Source organism: Syngnathus floridae, chromosome 13 (assembly GCF_059516105.1).
Source record: "Syngnathus floridae isolate MCC-2025c chromosome 13, RoL_Sflo_1.0, whole genome shotgun sequence".
NCBI classification, from domain to species: domain Eukaryota; kingdom Metazoa; phylum Chordata; class Actinopteri; order Syngnathiformes; family Syngnathidae; genus Syngnathus; species Syngnathus floridae.
Window position 1 is genome coordinate 8103672 of NC_142425.1, and position 22228 is coordinate 8125899.

General features: G+C 43.0%; 1 protein-coding gene and 1 long non-coding RNA gene across 2 annotated transcripts in view; one reads left to right on the plus strand and one right to left on the minus strand.

The window, feature by feature from the left end:
• The window catches only part of insrb (insulin receptor b), a 49866-nt gene extending 32157 nt beyond the window's left edge, over positions 1-17709 (minus strand). Inside the window, exons 1-2 of the mRNA XM_088393337.1 lie at positions 16693-17709; positions 761-1309 (exon numbers count right to left, since the gene is read on the minus strand). Coding sequence (XP_088249463.1) covers positions 761-1309; positions 16693-16780 — 637 coding nt within the window. The 5' untranslated portion in view covers positions 16781-17709. The remainder of the gene's footprint in view (positions 1-760; positions 1310-16692) is intronic.
• Positions 7159-7958, plus strand: LOC148388429 (uncharacterized). The gene is made up of 3 exons (XR_015861984.1): positions 7159-7202; positions 7324-7416; positions 7568-7958. It is a non-coding gene; the product is annotated as an uncharacterized LOC148388429 (long non-coding RNA).
• Positions 17710-22228: the final 4519 nt, after the last annotated feature.

The following is a 22228-nucleotide window of genomic DNA, read 5'->3' on the forward strand; positions in this document are numbered from 1 at the left end:
CCCTTAACCGCCATCCTTCCCTTCTCCTTCAGTGGTCACGGCTATTTGTTTTTAAAACCTAGTTGAGTTCGACATGTAAACTGTCTACACGGTAACGACGCAGGAGGCGCACGCGCAGACACAAGGTCACTTCCTGTATTGCTTTCCTCTCCAGAACCTTCTGGAAGGAGAGCGAAGGAGCCAACGTAAATGCGGGCCGCGACAGTTGAAGTTCAAGTATAAACACGGCCGCGGTCGTTACGCTTTGAACACCAAACTCTCCGTCAGACACAGAGGCGGACGAGAGAAAAAAAACAACACAAGCTATAATCGCTCTCCAAAAATAATAAGCATTCTCTCCGAGCGTCTTACAATAGACGCCATTCTCTGTGTTTATGGTAGGAGAGGAAAGACTGACTGGCCCGGCCGGACCTCTGGCGGGCCGACGGGCAGCAGCGAGGAGAAAAGCCGCAGTTCTTTTTTGGACTAAAGGCAGAAAAGAAAATACCAACAAACATGTGTACTATACTGTTTATGCGCACTAGCCTTTCCCGCTGTCTTCTTCTCCTATAATGCCTACCTTGGACTGCGTAGTTCCCTGACTCAACAATAAGGCCTGAGTCATTTGGGACTTCAAGAAGATCTCCAGCCTGTAATTATGAATCACTTCCTCTGACACACATGCTCCAGTTAAAGAATGCTAATCAGAGGGCTTTTTTTTTGGGCCGTGGATATCAGGAATAATGAAAATCAAGATTACGATATTTGGAGTTTCACTTACTTCTCTGGCAGTGGTTCTGGGACCAGCATCTTCCCCTGAAGTGGCCGTTGATGGTATTCTGCGGACAAATGATCTGACCTTGCGCCGTGCCGGGACACACGTCTCCGCACTCACGGTCGTTCTTGTTCTCCACGATGTAATTGTCTTCGACCGAGTCCAGGATCTTGGACCAGTCCAGGGTGGCCAGGTAACAAAGATCTGGGTTCTTCTCAATCCTCACAGCCCCTCTGGTGATGTTCATGAGGCTGTGAAGGCCCACCTCCTTCAGCTGCAGCATCTCATAAATCACCAGGGCATAGTTGAAGAAGAGGTTGTTGCCACGGATCACCGTCAGATTCGGGAAGAGGTCGGTGATGGAATCGAGGCCGTAGACCCGGAAGAGAAGCATGTAATCGGTCACCACTCGCAGTTTCGGGAAACTGAGGCCCCGAAAGTCCTCGGTTTTGGTCTTGAACATAAGCAGGATCTTCAGGTGGCCCTCGATGATGGTGCAGTTCTCCAGTGACTGGAGGTTGGTCACATTGTTGCGGATGTCTTTGCTTTGACAAACTGCAAAAACAGAAATGACACGAGTTACCATTTTTGTTGCAGGTTCCAAGAACTGGCATAACATTGATTTTTGTTTAACGACCATGTGATCTTTTCTTGAGAGAGATCTCGTATTACGCAACGGGAAATCTTAAGTTGGTCTTATCAGAGAACATTAATGACCTCTCATAATTCACTGTATTAGAACTGTAGTGGGGGGAAAAAAAATCTTGATCACACATCGACAGTGTTGACTTCACAAACTCATTATCAAGACATGCTGGTTTTTTTTTTTTTAAATACTTTAATGTGATGGGAGTCGTTGCGTTGTTTCAATGTCAGCCAGAATTATAGTGATGCCCGGGAGGGTCGTGCCATCAGCAAGGCCGCAGCTCATAAACTATTATCATAAAAATTTAAAATTTATTTGTAGACACTGATCAGCACACAAATTTGCTTCACGGCAGCTTAAATAAAATATGGCAAAACTATAAGCCATTAAAATTCAATGGTGCACATTTTCTCCAGTGAAAAAAATATGACTGTATGACATGAATCTGAATGACACAGCAGCCATGAGAGGGTTAACTGAAGCGTAGCCCGGAAGCTAAATGCTTATCCACGCTTATTCATATTTTCTTTCAGCTGTAGTGTACTCACACCGACACACAAACCCACATTTGTTTTGACAAACACATCCCGTTAGAGGAGGAGCAAATTCATTAGCGGTCGTTACTGCACTTAGGGAGATGCACGGAAGCTGCTGTTTCTTCACTTTTTCAAAATCATAAATAAGAAATAAAAATACATTAGCTTAAGAAACAGCAGCAAAAAAAATTGGAATCTTCCACTTTACACAAAACTTTAAAAAGAAAATCACGACATAAAAACAGTCGAAACTGTACAGCTTGTAGTTGTGGCTCACATTATTCGTCATGAGGAAGCTACCTATTAACTTCCCATTCTGTTAATGGTTAGCCAAACAAACATGTCAACAGCCCAAGCACAAACTTTGACCGGCAGCATATAAATGATGAGGGTTTAAGAGACTTTGAAATGGATTGGAGCCAGCAAAGCCCGTAATCACTCGACTGTCAAATAAAAGCAGGTTGTTTACAACAACAGCATGCTGCCATGACTCATTTCAGACTTGTATTTTGTCACTGTGCAGAAAGTTCAAAGTTAGACTTCAAAAAGTTACAGCACTTTCTCGTAGCTGAGAAATGGGAGCAGCCATGGTTATGAGTGACCTCTTTTGTCATCTGGGGGTGCATGTGAATGGAGGAAATGTATAAAATGTGCAAAAAGCTCTGTGATGTCCGCCTTGCAAGTTGGCCTCTTGCCCTGTGCTGGACCGCCTTGTCCCTCTGGGTTGCCAGGTCAGAAATCATCCAGTCATGTTTTGCCAGTAAAACCTAACTATTCATGACTCAAAAATACTGCAATATTTCTCGTAAAAGTCAAATGATTCAAAGGACTGTGTAAGTCACAACTCCCTTGCGTCCCTTTTCCTGAAGACTTTTAAAATTTACATTTGAAAAAAAAATCTGTCCTTTTAGTCTTTTGACTGAATCCAATTTGTAGTTCTATATTTCAAAGAGTATTTTATATAAAAGGTGTCTGTGCTTCGACTTAAGTACGAGTAGTTCAGTTTATTTATAGTTCCAAACAACACTAGTAATCCTAAACCACACGCGCCTCGGTCAGATGCTTACTGCAAAAGGAAGCAAAAGACACCGAAAAACAAAACCACTTCCTTGCAGCAGTTGGCGTTATTCCCAGCGATAATGGCAACATTACACCTCGGTGCACCTCCTGCCTTATCACCCAGACACATCAAACAGGCCTTGGGTCCAAGCACTCGCTGTCAGCCTGCAGCAGCTAATTGGATACCCGTTGAGCAAGACAACAAGCAACTGCACAACATCTGCAGGGCCAGAGTGAAAAACACCCTGTGCCTCAAAGTGGTCTTCAAAACACACCATGGCTCAATGCAGGAAGGAATATGAGGCAGATCTACATGAGGCATATTTTTTGGGCCATGGTACTGCTGGGGTGTGCCATAAAATGGAGTTTTGTTTGTGAGTAACAGGAGAAAGAGATAACACACCTTCTATAAATTTATTTAGGCATTATCCCCTTATGTGAGACAAGATTACCCTGCCATTGTTGTTAGTCAATTAGAAAGGAACTAAGTGAAAGACATTATTAAGTGCTTACATTTAAATGAACAATAATTACAAATCTAAAAAAAAAAGGGGGTGTGATCAATCAGATCCAACAGATGGAGCTGCAGTGAATAAACTGTATGGTTGTTGTCCGCTGTGTAATTTGCATGACCGCCACCTACAGGATGGGAGTGAAACCAATCCGATGAGCAAGTCAACTTTACATTGAAATGAATGTACATAGTAACTTGATGTAATTTCCCATTTTTCTTATTTAAACCTTGTCGGTGTGCCTTTTCCAAAAATGTCTTCACGTTGATTGGCTAAAATTTCCTAAGGCATTTTCGGAGGTTGTCACGAGTACTGTATCGGTATTAATTCCACAGTGATGCTGTCTGATGTTTTTCTTAACCAATTCCGAGAAGTAGTTGAAGTAGTCTACAAACTATTTTGAGACTTTCTAAAACGGTAATTGGCATGAAAAAAAGGTTTTTTTTTTGTTTCACACAAGAGTGAGGAAGACATTGAGTGGTGGAGGAGAAGGGTGGCTGGCAAAAGGGGAAAAGAGCAGGAGAAACGAGGAGGGGGCCCTGAGAGGACTGAAGGGGGCCCGGAGAGGAGTGAACGGGGTGAAAGTGTAACTCGAGCCCGAGCAGGAACGCAGTATGACGTAAGGGACCTACAGGACGGTTGGTGATCACATGCATGAATGGAGGGCCGCTGTGGATCACCGTTACATGAGCGCCAATGTGTGCGGGCACACAAACGGCCTCACAGAGGGCACAAGGGGAGGGGGGGGGGGGGGCTTGTCTGCTAACTTACCAGACCTAAATGGTCAAATTGAATATGCGTTCCGAATGTAAAACAGACATACGCACTTTTTCTTACCCCGCATGCAAACGCTGTCATTTTGCAGCCATTTTTAAACATGTCGCTAATCTGTTTGGATTGCACAGGCTCAGAAAATGGAAGATGCAAAACATTTAAAAAAAAAAAAAGTACTGCTAGCGTGAACTCATGCTGTTATTCCCCGATGAACTCCGGTAACCCCGTTACGTGCAGGTGGAGAAGCATGCAGTGGTGGGTGGGCGTTTGGTTTGTTGGACAGTGACCGTGACCCCCTTTATCGCCCACCCTCCCACTGAGACCGCTCTCACTGGCCACACAAGAGCTCTTAATTACAATAACAACCCAATCAGCCTCTAATGAGCCTTGGGGAGGGGTTGGGGGGGGACACAGACACGGACGGGGCTTGTTTTGCCGTAGAGAATGGAATAACAGAACAGAGGAGTGCAGACTGGAACATACTGTACCACACTGCAGACCTCCAGGAGAGATTTGCGCAACTGGCCCGGATGTAAGGGAAATGAATTTCACGGATGTACAGTGGCGACCCGAAATAACCCAAACCTACCTTTTGTATTTAAATCCGTCTACAAGTGTATTTTATGTTCTTTGGCTTAATTCAATGAGCCCCCACAGGTGCAGCCTAGCGGGGTGTAGCTGCAATTTCAGACAGATTCTTCTCTTATTTTTAAACTTGTGCGCCCTACTGAGAATTTAATCTGCAAGCAACACAGTAGCTTGGCTGGCAGAGAGAAAGTAGATCCGGGCAGTTTTACAGGGTAAGACCGGAGCCTTCTGCGGCCCGAGTTCGCCTCGGCCTCTCACAAGCAAAGGGCAGCCCACATGTTAGCTTAGTGTGAAACCAGACCTGTGTAGCATGAAACCAGGTGGCTGTCTAACTCTGGACTGTGACAAGTTTCCTCTCCCTGACATCTTGGCCGCATGTTGTCTCACATGAGGTGATCTGCTGATTATAGATTTGCCCACAGCGCAGTCGCCGAACTAACCCCGGGAGAAAAAAATATGTGGCAGCGGTTCTGAGCTGCCCGGCGGCAGAAAAATGCTCTTGTTTGTTAATATAGCTGTGGAAAGTCTTGAGACGTTAAGCCAGCTGCCAATGCGAGCCATGCCAAGTTGCGGCTTTCGCAGTGTAAAGTGATGCTAAGAAATTGCATGGGAGGCATTTTGATCAACACCTACCAACTTGCATTTCCAAAACAAAGATCTGAGAACCAAAATAACAGAAACGGGTTCCAGAGGTCTAAGAGGCTTGTATGGCTCGAGGAAATTTGTTCCGCAAACAGAAAATAAAACACGGCAATGGCACAAGGTGGATGTGGATCCCCGCCAAGGATGCAATACTCATTTGGAGCAGCACCAACTTGCACACCTTCGTTCAAACCAACCTTGAAGGCAGACAAAAGGAAATAATGGGTGAATTTCATGGCTTTTTTGCAAATCCGTGCCGAAATGTAAATGAGTTTGTGATTGAGTTGTACATATGAGGACATGGCAAGAAGGGGAGGACTGAGAAGGTTGAGAGGGAGTTTGTGGGTCGGAGCACCTGTTCCTCCGCTGGCCAGGCCTGCTATTGGGCAGCATGACAAGCGGAGCTGACCCAGCCTATTTATAAACAAATGTCGGGTCCCGTTACAGCCCGTGGCACGGGGCCAGGCTGTGGCAGATTGAAGCGGGTAAAAAAGAGCAACATTCGGACCCCCGTGCCAAAAGGGAGTGAGGCCCAAACCAAATGGCACTGCTGGTGACTTTGGCTCAAGTGCTTCTTTCTACCTTGTGAGTCTAAAGATGTCAGACTAAAGTGAGTAATGAGGGGAGTGTGAGGGGGTGATGAGTCATCAAAACTTGTTTTTAAAAACAATGACTCACTATTTTCTTGGTTCAGGTTGACCCTTGGAATGGAGGTTGGTACTGATGACCCCAACAGGTTACATAATAGGAACTGATCCAGCAAAAATCCAAAATGTTCAATTTGTGTCTCTTATAACCAAATTGAATAGCAACACTGCTCCGCAATGACAAAAAAAGGTCATTTCAAGTCTTGAACTTGTATCCTAAGACTTAATCGTGGGTTGACAAAACACTTTTTATGACCAGTATTGGGTTTGGGTCAGGATGTTAGGGTTGACATTTTTCTTTGGGGAGTCGGCTGCAATAGTGGTATGATTTGCTTTTGTCGTAGGCTAAATATGCCGCTGTAAATTGCTTGGTTAACACAGAGTATATAATCACTCAATCACACGTCTTTGTTGGCAATGGAATACGAGTTGTGAGTAGAAAAAAAAAAAAATTGCACCAATAAAAAACATGAAAGCGTAAATGGCGCTTTTTGTTAAATTGATTACACACATACGTACTTACTGCTAAAAATTCTGCAATTTCATTATCACGCCTAGATGAGCTGCCGCCGAAATACGAACCTGCAAAGGATTTACTGATCTAAAATCTCATGTGGCGAATCTAAATGAACCGGATAACCTGGAGGAAACAAGGCTCAAGTGACGTAAAGTAATTCAAGATGTGGTCAGGAATCTGTGCTTAAATTGTTCTGAAAGCTATTATTGAGAAAAAAATGTGCTTGTTACACAGACATCATTCCACATTTTTTTCAACAATCTCATTAAGCAGCTTTATTGGATTGCCTGTTTCTTGGTATGCTGTCCTACGTTTGTTCTGACACCGAGAAGACATACAAAGACGAAGAATTCAATCCATATGTGCGGCAGATAGGTTGGTCATTGTCTTTGCGTCCGAGGTTTTATTTTCCTCGCTTCGCAGATCCTCGTTCCGTTTTTTTTTCTGTCTATCTTCCGCACACGCTTCAAACCCTCCCAATGAGAAGTCTAAGCATGGCGGAAGACTTTGTCTTGATGTCACAACATGTGAGTGGAAAGACACTGTTTGCTGTTTATTTGAGCTCGCCCGTGGAAAAAAACAGAATTGGACTGCTTGCCGCGCTGCAAACCAAAGACAGAAAAATCCCAAAAATTCCGCCTCCGCTAGACGAAACGGCCAAACCAGGTGGTGCTTGACATGTTGGAGGGGAGAGCAACATTCCTGACATATTCAACACATTTGGAGAAGAAACTGGAACAGGTAATCAACTATGGGCGAGACTGTGCTTGGAATACAGTGAAAGGAGCAGACAACACGAACACACAAATCGACACGCATGTGTGTGTGTATTACTCACGCAGTGTGAGTAATACAGAAAACATCTGATGTTCTTTTCATCTTCCCACGTTAGCTAGCGGAGCGCGCGGCGCAGTCTTGGTGTGGTGAACCTCGGCCCGAGAGGGAGGCCGTCGGGCCCCAGTTGGCCCGCTTGACTTGCAGCCACACGGCAGCAGCTGCACGGTCAGGCCACACCAACGCTCCGAGCCGCAAACCAGAGCGACATGACTCGGAGCTACGCCTGCTTGCCTGATCGCTATGTCCTATTAGCTTCTTCCGTTCTGTTATATGGTTTAAGAACCTGTCCGTCTACTTAGCCGATGGTGTCGACATTTAAAATGGGGAATTAATATCACGGATGGGCTCTTAAACTTTAATGTAGTTTGTATTTGAAGTAAACATTGATATGAATACAAAAAATGGCTACAGTAAGGTGTGATGGGACAGCTAATGCTAAATGCTAACATTCCATATCCTGTGTTGTAAATGTATAAGTGACATAATTCAAAATGTATTTGAATGTATTACTGCAATTCTACTAGCCTTGAGCTACAAACTGAAAAAAAAAGGCAAACTAACAAAATAGTTACAATCACACCAGCATATTTTTATGCTCTTTCATTAGTTAGTGTGAGACATTTCTGTTCTCTTGGGATTCCGCATGTAACAAAAACTGAAAAAAGTTCCCAAAGCAAGACGAGATGTGAAAAGAACACCAACATAAGTGACATGCAGTTTATGTTCGGGTGTGTTGTCTTAGTTAGAGTAGAAGGACGAGGCAAAAACACGTTCCTCCATTTTCCCATGAATAATGCATTCGACCAAACAAAACAAAAAATATTTATTTATACAGGTAGGTGCATATATATTTGAAACTGATCCAAATTAGGATTGTAGACCTTTGCTCAAACCGCAAAGAACGAGACAAGGAATAAGACAAAGTAGACGAAATGGACTGGGAAGGGGAAGAAGAAGAAAGAACTTCGGAAGCCATTTGGGCTGAGGAAGAAAATGGACAAATGGAGAGAGAAAAGACGGATCCAGTGAGGGGATAGCGTAGCGGGCAGAGGGATTGAGAGCCCAAGGGCCAGGTCAGTTTAATGGCCCGTTTGTCTGTGCTGATCAACCACCAACTCTCACCGGTTGCAGCCGGAAAATCACACGCACGCGCGCACACACACGAGCCGCTCTTTCCATATCTCTTCGTCCCGCTACCTTTTCCATTGCGCACCCGTTGCACAATCTACACTATACCTTTATACTATCTTTACCCCTGACCGAGAAGTCCCTGGAGTGGAGGGTGTGTAAATGACATCCATTCATTATCCGTAAGATATGGTTTAATACGGAGCTGATAAACGCTAAGTGAATTAGAAACGTTTGATGCAGGGGAGGAAAGTGAGTGCAATTGACTTGCCGTGTCTCCATTCATTCACAATTAGCATCTGAATTCTCGCATTGCCTTGACTCGTCCTTAAATAATCTTTTTTCGGAGCAGGTCACGGCCGAAGCGTCTGATCTGGTGACCGGTTAAACATTACAGCGGCTAGAGGCATGTGACAAAAACACACATGCAGACTAAGACATTAGAACACCTAAATTGATGCTTTGGCAAATACCGTTCACGAAAATCGTTTTATTAATTTTCTCGTAAAATATTTGCTTGTGATAGGTAGAAATGGTCAAAATGATTCCAATTTCGTGTCGGTATTGGTGATTTACATCATGTGGAAATTAATAGTTGATTTGGTATGCTTTGTGCTGGTAAACAAAGTAACATGTTAGCTTAATAACATTGATAGCTAAGTCATTTTGAAACATTTATGGACAACAAGAGAACATGCTATGCGTAAATTCACGCTCTGAGGGTATATTGGTCCATGTTTGTGTGGTAGGTCGTTTTTTTTTATAGTTCTAAGAAAGTCTGGAGGCTAAGTACTGTTTTTGGGCTAAGTGCAGTAAAACAAGGAACATTCTTAGTTCCTAGAACAGAGCCTTGAGGAAAAATCTTATCCCTCCTTCTTCAGGGATGTTACTTAGTGAGCAGAAGACGATCCCAGAGTGACGTTAACTGTAAATTGGTGGAAGGCACAAGACAACGCCGCACTGTACACTTTGTTTTTCACCATGTAAAATGATCACCGTGAACCCCAAGTGCTGTTAAATCATAAAAGTTATTTTACACGCATGCACACCAAAAAATTATAACTTTGCCTCGCGTCAGCGTGTATGAAAATTGTATTAATATTTGAACTGGCTACCAAATGCGCTCTTGAATGTTGTGCATGTAATGTGCCAAATACAATGCTCCCTTTTGAATGGCACGGTGATGGAGTTTAAGAGGTTGTGGTTTGAAGTAGCATTTAAATGGACTTTCCTAAGAGGTGTCACTATCATTTTTGGCCCAAAATGCTTTCCATAGTTAAAGCAGTTTTAGTATACATAACTCAAGGCGAGTTGTTTGTCATTACAGTATGTTAAATATTCCGAGGTCAATCGGGATAAAGCCTGCGAAACTTCGGCACGGCATTTTCAGTCACCTTGGCAACCCATCTGAAAGGCGAGTTCACAAGGACACAAACACACCCTCGGCCCCAACTGACACGCACGTCGTCCGCGAGGACATTAACAAACAAACACATGCAGAGATGAGGTGCTACATAATCAGAAAGCCCGTGGAAGCAAGCGCGACTGTGGGTCAGGTGCAGGTGGTGTACGTGGTCGCCGTCACTTGGGTCCAGATGGTGCAGAAATGGCAGAAACAAAAAAAATAAAGGGGGGGTGATAAGAAGTGTGAACCAGGATTGAAAGAGAAGTGTGTGTGTATGTGCGTTGTGCGGGCTGGCTGTATCTGCAGTGTGAAAGAAAAACAAATCAGAGGATAACAATGAACTCTCTTACCCCCATCAGCAGAAGGGGGGGGCGGGTGAGGGACGACGTGGCATGGGCGTGGTGAGAGGGGGGAATAACACATTTACAATGAGGGCAGAAAGACACTGCAAGATCAATATTTAACCTGCGCCAGCATTTTATGAGCAGACCTGTTACAGATACTGTGTCGGGCATGTCATGGAAAAATACGTAACGCGCACCATGATAGCAAAGCGGAAACGTGTCATGATCGCAGTACCGGATTTGGAATGTGGCTCTGTCCTGAGGACTCGGTATAATAATAGCAGCTGGAGCGTCCCCAAAGACAATTGACGAGCATTACGTATTTGATTTGGTTACAATACAGAGCTGTGTAAATCCATCCAGTTAACCAATGCGATTATTTACACTTAACCGATTGTCTCCTGAACTAAAACGAGATGAAGAGCTTTACATATCCCCCTCTATTTTATTAAATGGGAAGTCAACCCCCAAATTTTCGTTGTGCTGGTCAAAACATAATGTTCTGATTAACATTTAGCTTATGGAATATGAATTAAACAGGCATAATCCACCTGTTTTTACCCATCTCATGATGCGGCCATTTTGCCACTTGCTGTCGACTGAAAATGACATCACAGTCGCCAGGTGGCAAAATGGCCGCCAACTGAGATGGCGAAAAATGGGTGATTTTTGCTGCTTACTTCATATCCCACAAACACAATATTAATCAGAATGTGTTTTTTAGACTCGTGGTGGCACATATAACATATTATCGTAGAGAAACTTTGGGGTTTGACTTCCCTTTTAAGGACATAAACAGCAGTATTACATCATAAATCATTACAACATAAGTCTAACGGCACAGTTAAGTCAGTATTTATGGGAAGGGTAATATTTATGATCATGGGAGGATTTATAGGTAACGCCATCAGAAAATTCATTCTTGTCAAAATAAAGTGGAAGCGCGCAAGTGTGAGCGTGTTGATGTGTTGGCAGTGTGTCATTGGGTTGTGTGTCAGACGACCACTTCTCAGTCATATGACAGTCCTCAAAATAAATTGAATGCATCAGGTTCAGTTACATGGCATCCAGAACACAGTCAACACACCACACACACACATTTATTTTGGACACTATTTAAAAATGTCTTTTCTTTGTTTTTTGCATGAGGTATTTTCATTTTTTGTTTTTACATGTAATTTATAGGTTAGCTTTTGGGGAAAATCTAACCTAACCTTTAATTCATAAAGATTACTAAATATCAGGGATGGACGAATATCAATACATAATCGAGTACTTGTAAAGTATGGCAATACCAGCCACCGATGGGTAAAGCAAAACGCTTTTCTAGCTGGCTAAAAAAAAAATGCTACTTGCTATGTGAAGAGTTTGGTTATATGTGGGGACAAAAAGAGACTTGACTTGTGTACTGTACACTGGTACTTAAACTTACGAGCTCCAAATGGAAGAAAAGGTTTGACTTGGAAATTACTCACATTAGGACAAAGCCACAGTCTAAGTGTCTGGTCCTGCAACGGCCTCAAAGGGATTCTTTGGCTCATCCGCACATACCAGCGTTGGCTCTTGGATTTAACAGCGGAAAGCCACCAACGGTTTCAATAGGGCCAAAGCGAACGGCAACGAGGACTATCGAATCGGATTGTTGCGGCATGGCGTAACGGCGCACTCTCTTCGCCTGCATGCGCAATCCCCCCCCCCCCCCTTCTCTCCGACGCAGACCACATTTCTGTGCAGTGAGCAGGGGTTTACATAAACAGCCATGGCTTCTCCATTGAGGAATGAAAGTCGGGGCCCGATGGCATCAGATAAGGTCTGAATTAAAACAAACAGGGCCGCTGTTAAAGACACGTGTACGTGTTGTGACCGCCGCCTCCATTCACAGTTTGACGTGATGCCGGGAAGGACACTCGGGAATCCTTTCATGTGATCGCTCCGAAGGCAGAAATGGCAAGATAGTGACAAATCAGAAGCCCATCTTAAACATTTCCCTTGCCATTTCTGCCGGTTCCACGGGTGGTCCGAAGAGCGGGAACTGTACTCGGGTGCACATTATTCACATTCTTTCACGATCATGCCATTTTGTTTAAAACTCAGTCCCAAAGACAAATCTGCTGCTTCCCATATTGAAGAGAAAGTTAAATGGTATTTTAATTCCATCTTGCTTCTTGTATTGCCATTGGCAGTCTGTGTGAAACTGCTCACAAACAAGAAAACAAATTGCCAAATTAGTTGAAGTTGAAAAGGGAACTTGGTCAGATAAGAGCAGTGGCGGAAGCATTTAAGAAAGAACCCCGACTTCCTTTCGGGCAGGGGTCGCCACCATGGTGCTTGCTAACACCAGGTCGCTTTCAAGCCCACCAACCTGTTCTAAAAATAGCTCACCAGTTAAGGGACATTGTGATTTCCGAGGAATGATATAAAGTGATCATTTTGCATTATTTACATATCGATTACTTTCATACCTTGTTATTTAATCATAATGGTCCAGAAAGTGAACATATGGAAGAGTTGCTACTTTGTGACCGAGTATCGGAAAACTCGTCTCGGGCTCGATTAAAGCAGTCTGACCTTTAAGGGGGCTCGGCTATGTTCGTTTCGATGTTAGGCGGTTCTTACAAATTTGGTTGCGGCTCTGCGACATGGTACACACTGTTCCCGTGCATAACTGCCTCTTCCAAACACACACGCAGCTCACATACGTTGGCTGGAAGAGAACCGGTCGAGAGCTTTGGAGATGAGATCCAGCAGACGGCAGCGAGTGACGGGGGTGCATACTGATTGGCGTGCACACAACACGCACACACGCTGACAATAGCACAGGCATGGTGGGCCACTTCAAACGCATTCCACAACGTGCACGGCATTGCCGGAAAATGCCACTGTGCTCTTCAGCACCGACAAACACAAGCGCTCGGAGGGGACCTTCTTCCTTAAGTGTGTGTTTTCAACCAGCTTGGTGTTAGCAATGAAAAAAAAAAATAATTCAACTTCCTTATTGTCGCCACCTACTGCTTCCTGACCTTTCAATTTACACACCCCAGCTTCCTCATTTAGAAACCAGCCACAGTCAGTATAAACTAATGTTATTAACCAATACCAATGGGCTAATAACCACTGGTGGTTTTGTTTTGTTAGGATCAAAGCGACGTAAACGCACCACGGGAGGGGCCGTTTGAAAATATTTATTCATAATTGGACTGGGCACAAAAGAGGACCATTTGGTTATTCCCCCAATTTTTTCCTCTGATTTTTAAGAACTGATAGGAGAAGAAAAAATCTGACAAGGAATTCGGCAGACCAATTTTGAGCTGTGTCGATATTTGAAGAACATTGCCTAGTAATCATCTTTGTTAGATATTGAATTCATTATCCCAAGTTGTCATCACTCGGTTTATTTAAAAAAACAAAAAACAATGGGCTTTTGACGAGATGCTCTTTGGAGGATTTTTCTTTGACCAAATCAAAATGAATGTATCAAGAAGCCAAACCAAAAACACCCACATAATAAAAGCTGTTGACATAAATTGACAATACGGAGATTCGCATTGTAGTCAAAGTCCAAATCGTCATGGAGAGAAATGCGCATCGACATAGTCTGTCTTTCCGATTTAGAGCAATGTTGATCCCGTCACTTGTTTTTCGTAAACAGATAAGACCTCAACGAATATTTCATTGATTGACAACCGTCACGGCGAGAGCAGTCGGCCTTTGCTATGCAAGCGGACAGAGGCGGTTACAGAAAGTCAGGCGGTGGAAAACATACATAACATCACATGCATAAATACACACTGGCTGAGAGGAACAAGAAGGGGGCCAGGCTCCGGGTTGCACAACTTGTTTTTCACAAGTTCGGCCAGGAGACAGCTCAGCAGTTACTTCAGAAAACCGTTTGCTGATAACTATGGCAAACAAGCCCATCGAAATCTATTAAAAACAGCCTGCAAAAAAAAATAAAACATCTTTATGACATTATCTAGGACCCGGCTCATCGACGCCGTGGCGTGGTGAATTTATCAATTCGGCTTCTCCTTATACCAAGAGTGACGTTGAGCTATCAGAAGGAAGCATTCTTAGAACGGCATATTCCGAGTATTTTGGTTGTTGACCCCCGCACCCTCTTAAGCGTCAACATCTCAAGAGTGCCAAATATGGTCACTAAGCGGAGAATTGAGTAAATAAGGCGCCAGAAGCAGCCAAAGGCATGTACCCCACTCCCCTAGAGGGACACACAGAAAGAGAAAGAAAGAATGAGGAAGGAGGGGTACAAGTAGCCCGCCCGGTCTCATAAGACCCCTTTCAGGGGCCTCTGCGCTGTCTGCATACATGACCTGTGTGGTGTCCACAGCATTTGCTTTGAACCTGGCCAGAGGAAGCAGCCATTTTAAGAAATTCAGGGCACAGTCTAAATAGCAACACTTGGCTGAAACAGGCACGCACTTGTCACATTATTGTGGTTCGCTTTAACTGTACGTGTGAGCTTTAGGTTCACGTCAATTTGTTGTGGACTTGCGCAACACCCTTTTGAAACTATCTCTAATGAGGCACTTTCTAACTTGGAATATTAAAAACACGTTAATAAACAAAAGAAAAGAAAATATACTATAAATTCAAAATTAATAGACAGAGGATTGTTTGCCTTGCCAGGCAATTCTATACACAAATAGAACCTTGGAGGAATTGCTACAAAAATAATCACATTATGATGTAAGACATTCGATTTGATAACAGAATTTTCGATGATCAAAGCAAGCCTTTGATGGAAATTTACTAATATTAAGCAACACATCAATGTTAAATCCATTTTATAGATTCAGCAGCGCCAATTCTTAATTGCAGTTGTCCCCAGGCACTTAACATTTGGTGCATGTTTACAATCGAGCTTTCAGGATAAATACAGTTAGTCTAAATTGACTAACTGTTACTATTTCAAAAAAAAATACCAATTTGCTTTGTATAAACTGTTTTTTTCTCCACGTACTGTTGATGATTTTCAGTCATCGGGGCCATGGTAACCAAAGACTGAATTGAGAGGAATTTACTTCTTGTTTGTTGATTTTTTTTCCTCAAAAATGTGTAAATATGACTTTAATTGCGCTATCAAGCCAGTTCAACAAACAAGAGTTCATTAAATGTTTTTGATTCAACTATGTCTGGATGATTTCGAAGATAGACATAAAGAACACAATATTTAGCAAGAAAATTTGTATTTTTTTAAATCAACACAGTCACAGTAAATTAAAAATGACTGAAAATTATGCTATTAGGCCAACAATTGATATTTAGTCATTATAAATTGTGTTGAGTAACAATTTTATGTATATGTATTGATGGCATGCCAAGAGAATTTGAACATGAGGTTGGTTCCATGTTTTTTATGAAAGAACATCAAGGTGTCACGTGTGTATTTTTATTTTTTTTAAATCCACCAAATAGGTTGAGAAATAGCTGTAGCACGTTACACCACATTCACAGAAAGGTTGTTATCGCCGCACGGTTCAGATTAGAAATCGTTTTACTCCGATCAACTCCTCACCCTCAAATTCATTGATAAAAACAACACATGTCCTCGGTGGTTTGCGTGAGCGAGGGGGGGTAGTTGCCCGCCCAAGTGTTTTCAACCTAGGATGGGGGATAATCCGCCGCTTCTCGTGCGTAATGTGTTTACGTCGTGGCTGTTGCGGGAGCGTGCATGCGCGCGCGTCGCCATGGAAGGGCCTAGCTGCAGCGCACGCTGGCCCGCATCTTGCTACTCCCACTTCGAACCCGTCGGAGCGGCCCACCGCAGGGAGGACGCTTCGACGCGACCGCCTTAGCGGGGACAACAGACCGCGTGGGTGGAGTGGCGCGTCCGTGTCGTATGCCTCCGAAAGTTTACGCAAGAATAGCAATTATTGGCGCGCAGCCACGCGCAGCATAAGGGGGGAACAAACATAACCTTTTGCGCATGCGCCATGCATATCAACACGGCTTGATCAATGTAGATAGAATGCAGTAAGTCTATAATCGCTGTAAATCATTCATCGTGTAAAAAAAATAGATATCATAAGACGATTGTTTTTAAATATTTCTGGTATTTTTAAATAAAACTACTTTATATTTTTCAAACATACTTTATGATTATTCTATCGGCGTTTCAATTTTATTAGGAAGCCAACTATTTGTTTTATTATGGTTCACTTATTTGAAATGTACATTATTTCGATTTTTTACATGTCTATTAAAATCAAGTCACATTTCTATGTGTTCGCAACCGAAATGGACAATCTAATAAAATACTAAAACACAAAAAGAGCGTGTACTTACTTTCTCCCTTAATAAATCCAGGCTGGCATATGATGCAAACGATCCAAAGCACAAGTTGTGCACCCAGTTCAAGCGTCCACCGCCTCATTTTGACGCGTCAAACTCAAAAACTCCAATGTGGACACCTCAAAAAAAAAAAAAAACCTTAACCGATCACTTTAACCAAGGGCCCACTCGGCCCGGTAGTAAACGAATACCCCCTGGTCCGAAGTCGTGGTGCGTTCCCTAAAAACGGTGCTTTATGCTTCTGGAGACGAACGTTTGTGTCGAAATGTTCATTTTCCATAAGTGAAGGCGACAGTCCACCGTCATGTGCTCTCTTCAAGATCCTTTATTCTATGAATCGCAAGAAATAAAGTCCTTCCCTGTATCTATCTCCACGGGCGTAGAGAGCACATTCCAGCGAGATCAAACTTCCTTTGGGCAGTTACGTGCAGGAAAAACGTGCCTGGATGTGGAGCTGCGACTATGCCGTGAACTCCTTCACCCCCTCTGAGGCAGCAGCAGCCAACGCCGTAAAAAAATAAAACGTCCAAGACGGCGCTGGGAGCAGGGGGAGGGGGGGGGGGGTCTCTAAAAGGGCAAACGTGGAAGCTAATTGTCTCTAGTTCCACTTAGAAAAGAATGACGGCGACGTGTAGGCTAAAGTGGGGAAAAAGTCGTACCACGCTGCCCGTTTCCTTTCCTTAGATTAGCCGATGGAAGGAAGGAGGAGGTCGAGAAGGAGGAGCGGTGGAGCTAAAGCTAGCTAGCTAGCCAGCTAATCCAAAACAAACCAGCTTTCCGCGTCGGCGGCGGAGTTGCAATTGAAAAAAAACCCGTCGAACGCGCGTCTCGATGTCGGCGCTGATCACAGACAAAATGAGAAAAAGGAAAAATAGTTTAGAACACAAAAAAAGGAAAAGACGGGTTAAATGTAAAAGTTCCCGTTTGTGGTTGGTTTTCTCTCCGTCAGGTTGCCCCTCTTTCCGTGTCTCCTTGCTCGAGGATCTCGCCCAGTAAACAACTCCTGCCACTCACTCCAGCTGGGCCAAACGCGAGGGAGGTCCACAAAACGCGGAACGGACTCTGTTCCCTGAATGGGGCTGAGCCGCAGTTCGGATCTGGATCGTCTGAATCGAAGGGAATAACTCCGGTGGTCTTTTGTCAAAAAGCAAAACAAATACGAGGATCGTTTTTTGGTTTGCTTTTTGTTATAAGGTGGCAGAGTAATTTGCGGTGGAATTAATTTTATGTGTCAAGCATTTTGAGTTACATGAAGCACTCTACAAATTAAAGTTTGGCTGATTAGTTGATATAGACGCCGGTGGCAAAGTACTATTTTTGTCCAAATAAAGCTCACTTCAACTTACCTGCATTTACTTTGGCAAAACAGCGCACCACTTTCTAGATGAAGTCACCAAAATGTCCCCAAATGGTAGCAAAATACTCTATTTGTTGAAATAACATAACACACCTCAACATAGTGTCACAAGATTGCGGCAAAATTACTTTTGTCTAAAAGTTCTTCAACTCCCACTAACATTGTTCCTTGGCACCAAAATACCACAAGTTGATGGAAAAGCACTACTTATGCCTAAAGGTTCTTCAACTCCCTTTAACACTCTTAGTCATAGTCATCATTCAACTAGTTTATAGCCAGTTGTTGATGTCCTGCCAAGTAGAAGAATAAAAGTAACAAATAAAACATCCCCCTATTTTTTGTGCTATGATTGCTTCTAGATTGTGGACAAAAAAAAATGGCAGTACGAACATTGCCTGCCGCCTTGGCCTTGCAGCCAGGAAATGGAACACCTGCCTGAAGCCAGGAAGGTGCACACTATGTTCCTTTTAGATTTGCATAGCAAATATTCAATTGTAATGAAACCTGTCCTAGCCAAGAAGCTTACGTCATCACAACAAAACCAAATTTTCCTTTCTGACGCTCTGGGCCAATCAGGTGAACCTACGTAAGAATGGATGTGAAAATATGAACAGAACATCGACTCCTTCCCACTCGCATAGTAGGGGTGCTGTTTGTGTGCACGGATGGTTACACGCTGGCCTCGGCCCGCCGAGAGCTTGTGGAGCGGGGCTTGTTGTTTATCTGAGGAATGTTGTTACCCAGTGAACAGAGTAAATGAGGTCTTAGAGAGATTAAATGTCACGGGTCTGAAGGACTAAGGCCAATGGAATCTAGTCAAAACACATCGCTTTGCGCTCACCGTGCTGTCTGACGCCTACGTTCAGATACACACGGCTCTTCTTTGCACAGGTACTACTTGCAATCAAATAACTTGGAGGAGATTAATCTACTGCAATGCTCTCTTGGAGTACATTTACAGAGGTGGCTCTAAAAGTAAACGCATTCAGTTGATTGGATTTTCGGTCCAACAGAATATTTTGTCTTCAAGGCAAGTCGAATGTGTTCATGAAAGTTCAACATCAGAGCGAACGGGATTATGTACGGTTAGCGGTTAGCTTGTTTGATTGACAGTGGCGAGGTTCTGGGTTCGAGTCTCAGCATCGAGATTGCATGTTCTATGACTGAGAATTTTTTTTTGCCTTGGTTGACGTGGAAGGCTCAGGAATGAGATCAGAAGTAGTGTTAGGCTAATAAGGGTGAGCTACAACATGTCCGACAAAGATGATCCTAAACGGACAAAGTTCATCTGGATTATCCTCTTCAAAGGTCTCCCTTGTTTAAGTGCTTTACATCGCTAGCTTCTTGTATAGGTACATCGTCAACAGATCTCTTCGAGCCGCATACTGTATACGACCAAAAAAAAAAAAAAAGAATGAATGTGAAATGATCCTCTTGTAATCCTTCTCAGCTCACGGTGAGGTTAGCGCGTGTGTTATTTATTGGTTTTGACCCCTCGGTAAACTAATCACATTGTAGAATTTGACCCCTGACCCAGGCCAAGCCTTAAAGATTAGTGACCTAGGTGTATTATAGCTTAAGTAAAAGCCCCCCTTCAAGGCAAGAAGTGTTCTGATGTTTCCGATAACAATAAAGACAGCTTTGTAAAAATCCTGTCAGTTGACTAATTTACTGTTTGGCTATAAGTGCGGAAAATATTTTAAATACCGATTAAACAAATTATACTCTTGTCTTTCTATAATTGCAACAACGGTAAAGACACAGAAATGGTACACATGTCAAAAATAACACTGGAGCTGTCTGCTATTTTGTGAATACAAAGTGGCTGCCTCCTCCGGGCACTTAAACTCACATATCCCCCTGGTGTATTGCAACAACATAATGAGGCTCTCCCCCAGTGGCATTAACTATAAAAACAGCGTGAGTGACAAGGAAAAAAGAGTGTCATTTGTTTAAATTAAAAATAATAATAATAATAATAATGAAAAGAAACTCGCAAATATAGTTTTCATGGAAAAGGCATACTAAGCAAAAGGACAAAAAAAATCCTCTATCAAAAAATGGAATTAGAATCTCCTGAAAAGATAACAGATGAATGAAATTAATTGATTTTCAACACAATAATAAAATATATCACAATTACAAATAAAATACATTTAAATGAATAAAGAAATATATACAATGACAGATAGAGTATATTGGAAGTGATAAAGTTAAACATTGGTGTGAAAGTTGATAGCACTAACGTGACAAACACGACTATCTCAACACAGAAGCTCGTTTGGGACCTGTCGTTTCCTTTGGCCGGGTACTTTGTGTCAATGCTGACAAGTGCATTGTGCAGCCGCTTCCATGATAAAGTCACGAGATGTACGGCAGAGTTTTTTTCAAAAGGAAAAAGTAGGGCCTGTTCTTTCTCTGTCACTCTTCTGCACGTCGTGTGTCCCCTGTGTGCACGCACACACACACTCACACAACAGTACTGTCAAGGTCATCTTTTTGACCTCTTTATGAAAACATAAACCAAACGACCAGTGGTAGCTCGTCAGGAGATGGCGCCAGGGCGCCGCCCTAGCGACCAGCCAAGTTATTGTACATAAATATTGATAAAAATTAAAATTAAATAATAAAATTAATATTTTTAAGAAAACACTGATGAATATATGTTTAACACGAGCAAAATAAATAGCATACACTTATTGATGAGTAGAAATGGTGTCTATGGTGTCTCAAATGGTGCCGATAAATTTGTAAAATGCTCAGTGGCTCCTCATGCAATACACACCTATTGAGCATTGTGGTGCCAGTAACGATTAATCGAGTAAAGCCAACATTTTTTCCTGTCTGGCCCCAGTGGCTCTTTCTTTCAACTGGAACTTGCCCCAACCAATATGGCTGCCAAAACTACTTGGCAGCCATATTGGTTGTGGCTCAGCCAGGATCCTATAGTTTATCTAGTGAAGTAACTTCCAAATATTTTAAGAGGACATCCCGGGCCACATGGCAAGAACAGATATTGTAGATTTATGGAGCTGCCTCACCCATACAGGTTTGGTGATTCTCCTAAAAAGAATTATATTTTATTTTGACGCCTTCATTTTTAACATTAATTCTCAGGGATGAGAATTCCGCCGTCTGTTCTTTCTCACACGCTGATAGGAGTTCCCCGAGGCCAAGTACTGAAGGGCCAAGAGATCCGTTTTTATCACAAATCATGGCCCAGCCAGCTAGAACCTCAACGTCCTTCCTCGCCGGGAGGATATGTCACTGACAGCTTTATCCACGTATTGTCACAGCGACGCATTGGAGGCAGCGTGAATACACACGGTCAAGGTCAAATCAATGTCGCTGGTTCCTCAGAGGCGCTGACTCGGGGTGAAGGCAGAGGAAGGTAAACACCATGTATGTGTGTGCTGCATTACATCAAACCTTTCCCCACTCAGTGGCAAAACAAGGACACGCTTGTTTGGTTGCTTCCTTTCACACGCATGCACACGCTCCAATGATGATTTTACATTAAGGGGGCAAGATTGCCCCCCCCCCTGCCCCAAATCTATAAGATGGAGCTTTGGTAACTTTTTATAAATTCACTGGTTTGCAATAGTTCATTTTTCAGCTTGTCTTGAACTGTTTGCCAGCTCTCCCTGACTTTCCTCCGCTATTAAATTATTATGAATTATCATTATTGGTAGATGTAGTTTAATTCGTTTCGTGACACTGAGCACGCTCGTAACTCAAAATCATCAAATCAAATCATCCTTCCTCAGTGAAGTAAATGGAAATTCCATTAATCTGTTCCGGCCTTGCATAAAACACAAAAATACCTGCGTGGATTTTCTCTGGCAACTCTAGTGAGGCGATAGAAAATATATAAAAAGAGCTGCAAAGTTAGAAAAATACAAAAGATGAATGATGGTTTATGTCTTTCTCCTGGCTTTATGTGAAATTGGAAAAGGTCACTCTGAGAGCATGTAATGAAAAAAAAAATCCCATGATTCCTATGCCACAGTGACATCCCTGACCTCGGCCGTGCCCTCTCTGAAATGTGACGTGCTTCAGTGATCTCAAAAGAAACGTTATTAAGCTATTTTATGAGGGTCAATCATATTTCACTGCAGCAAAACTTTATGCTCGCAGAAAGGTTTTCAAAAGGGCGCATCGCTCACGTCAGAA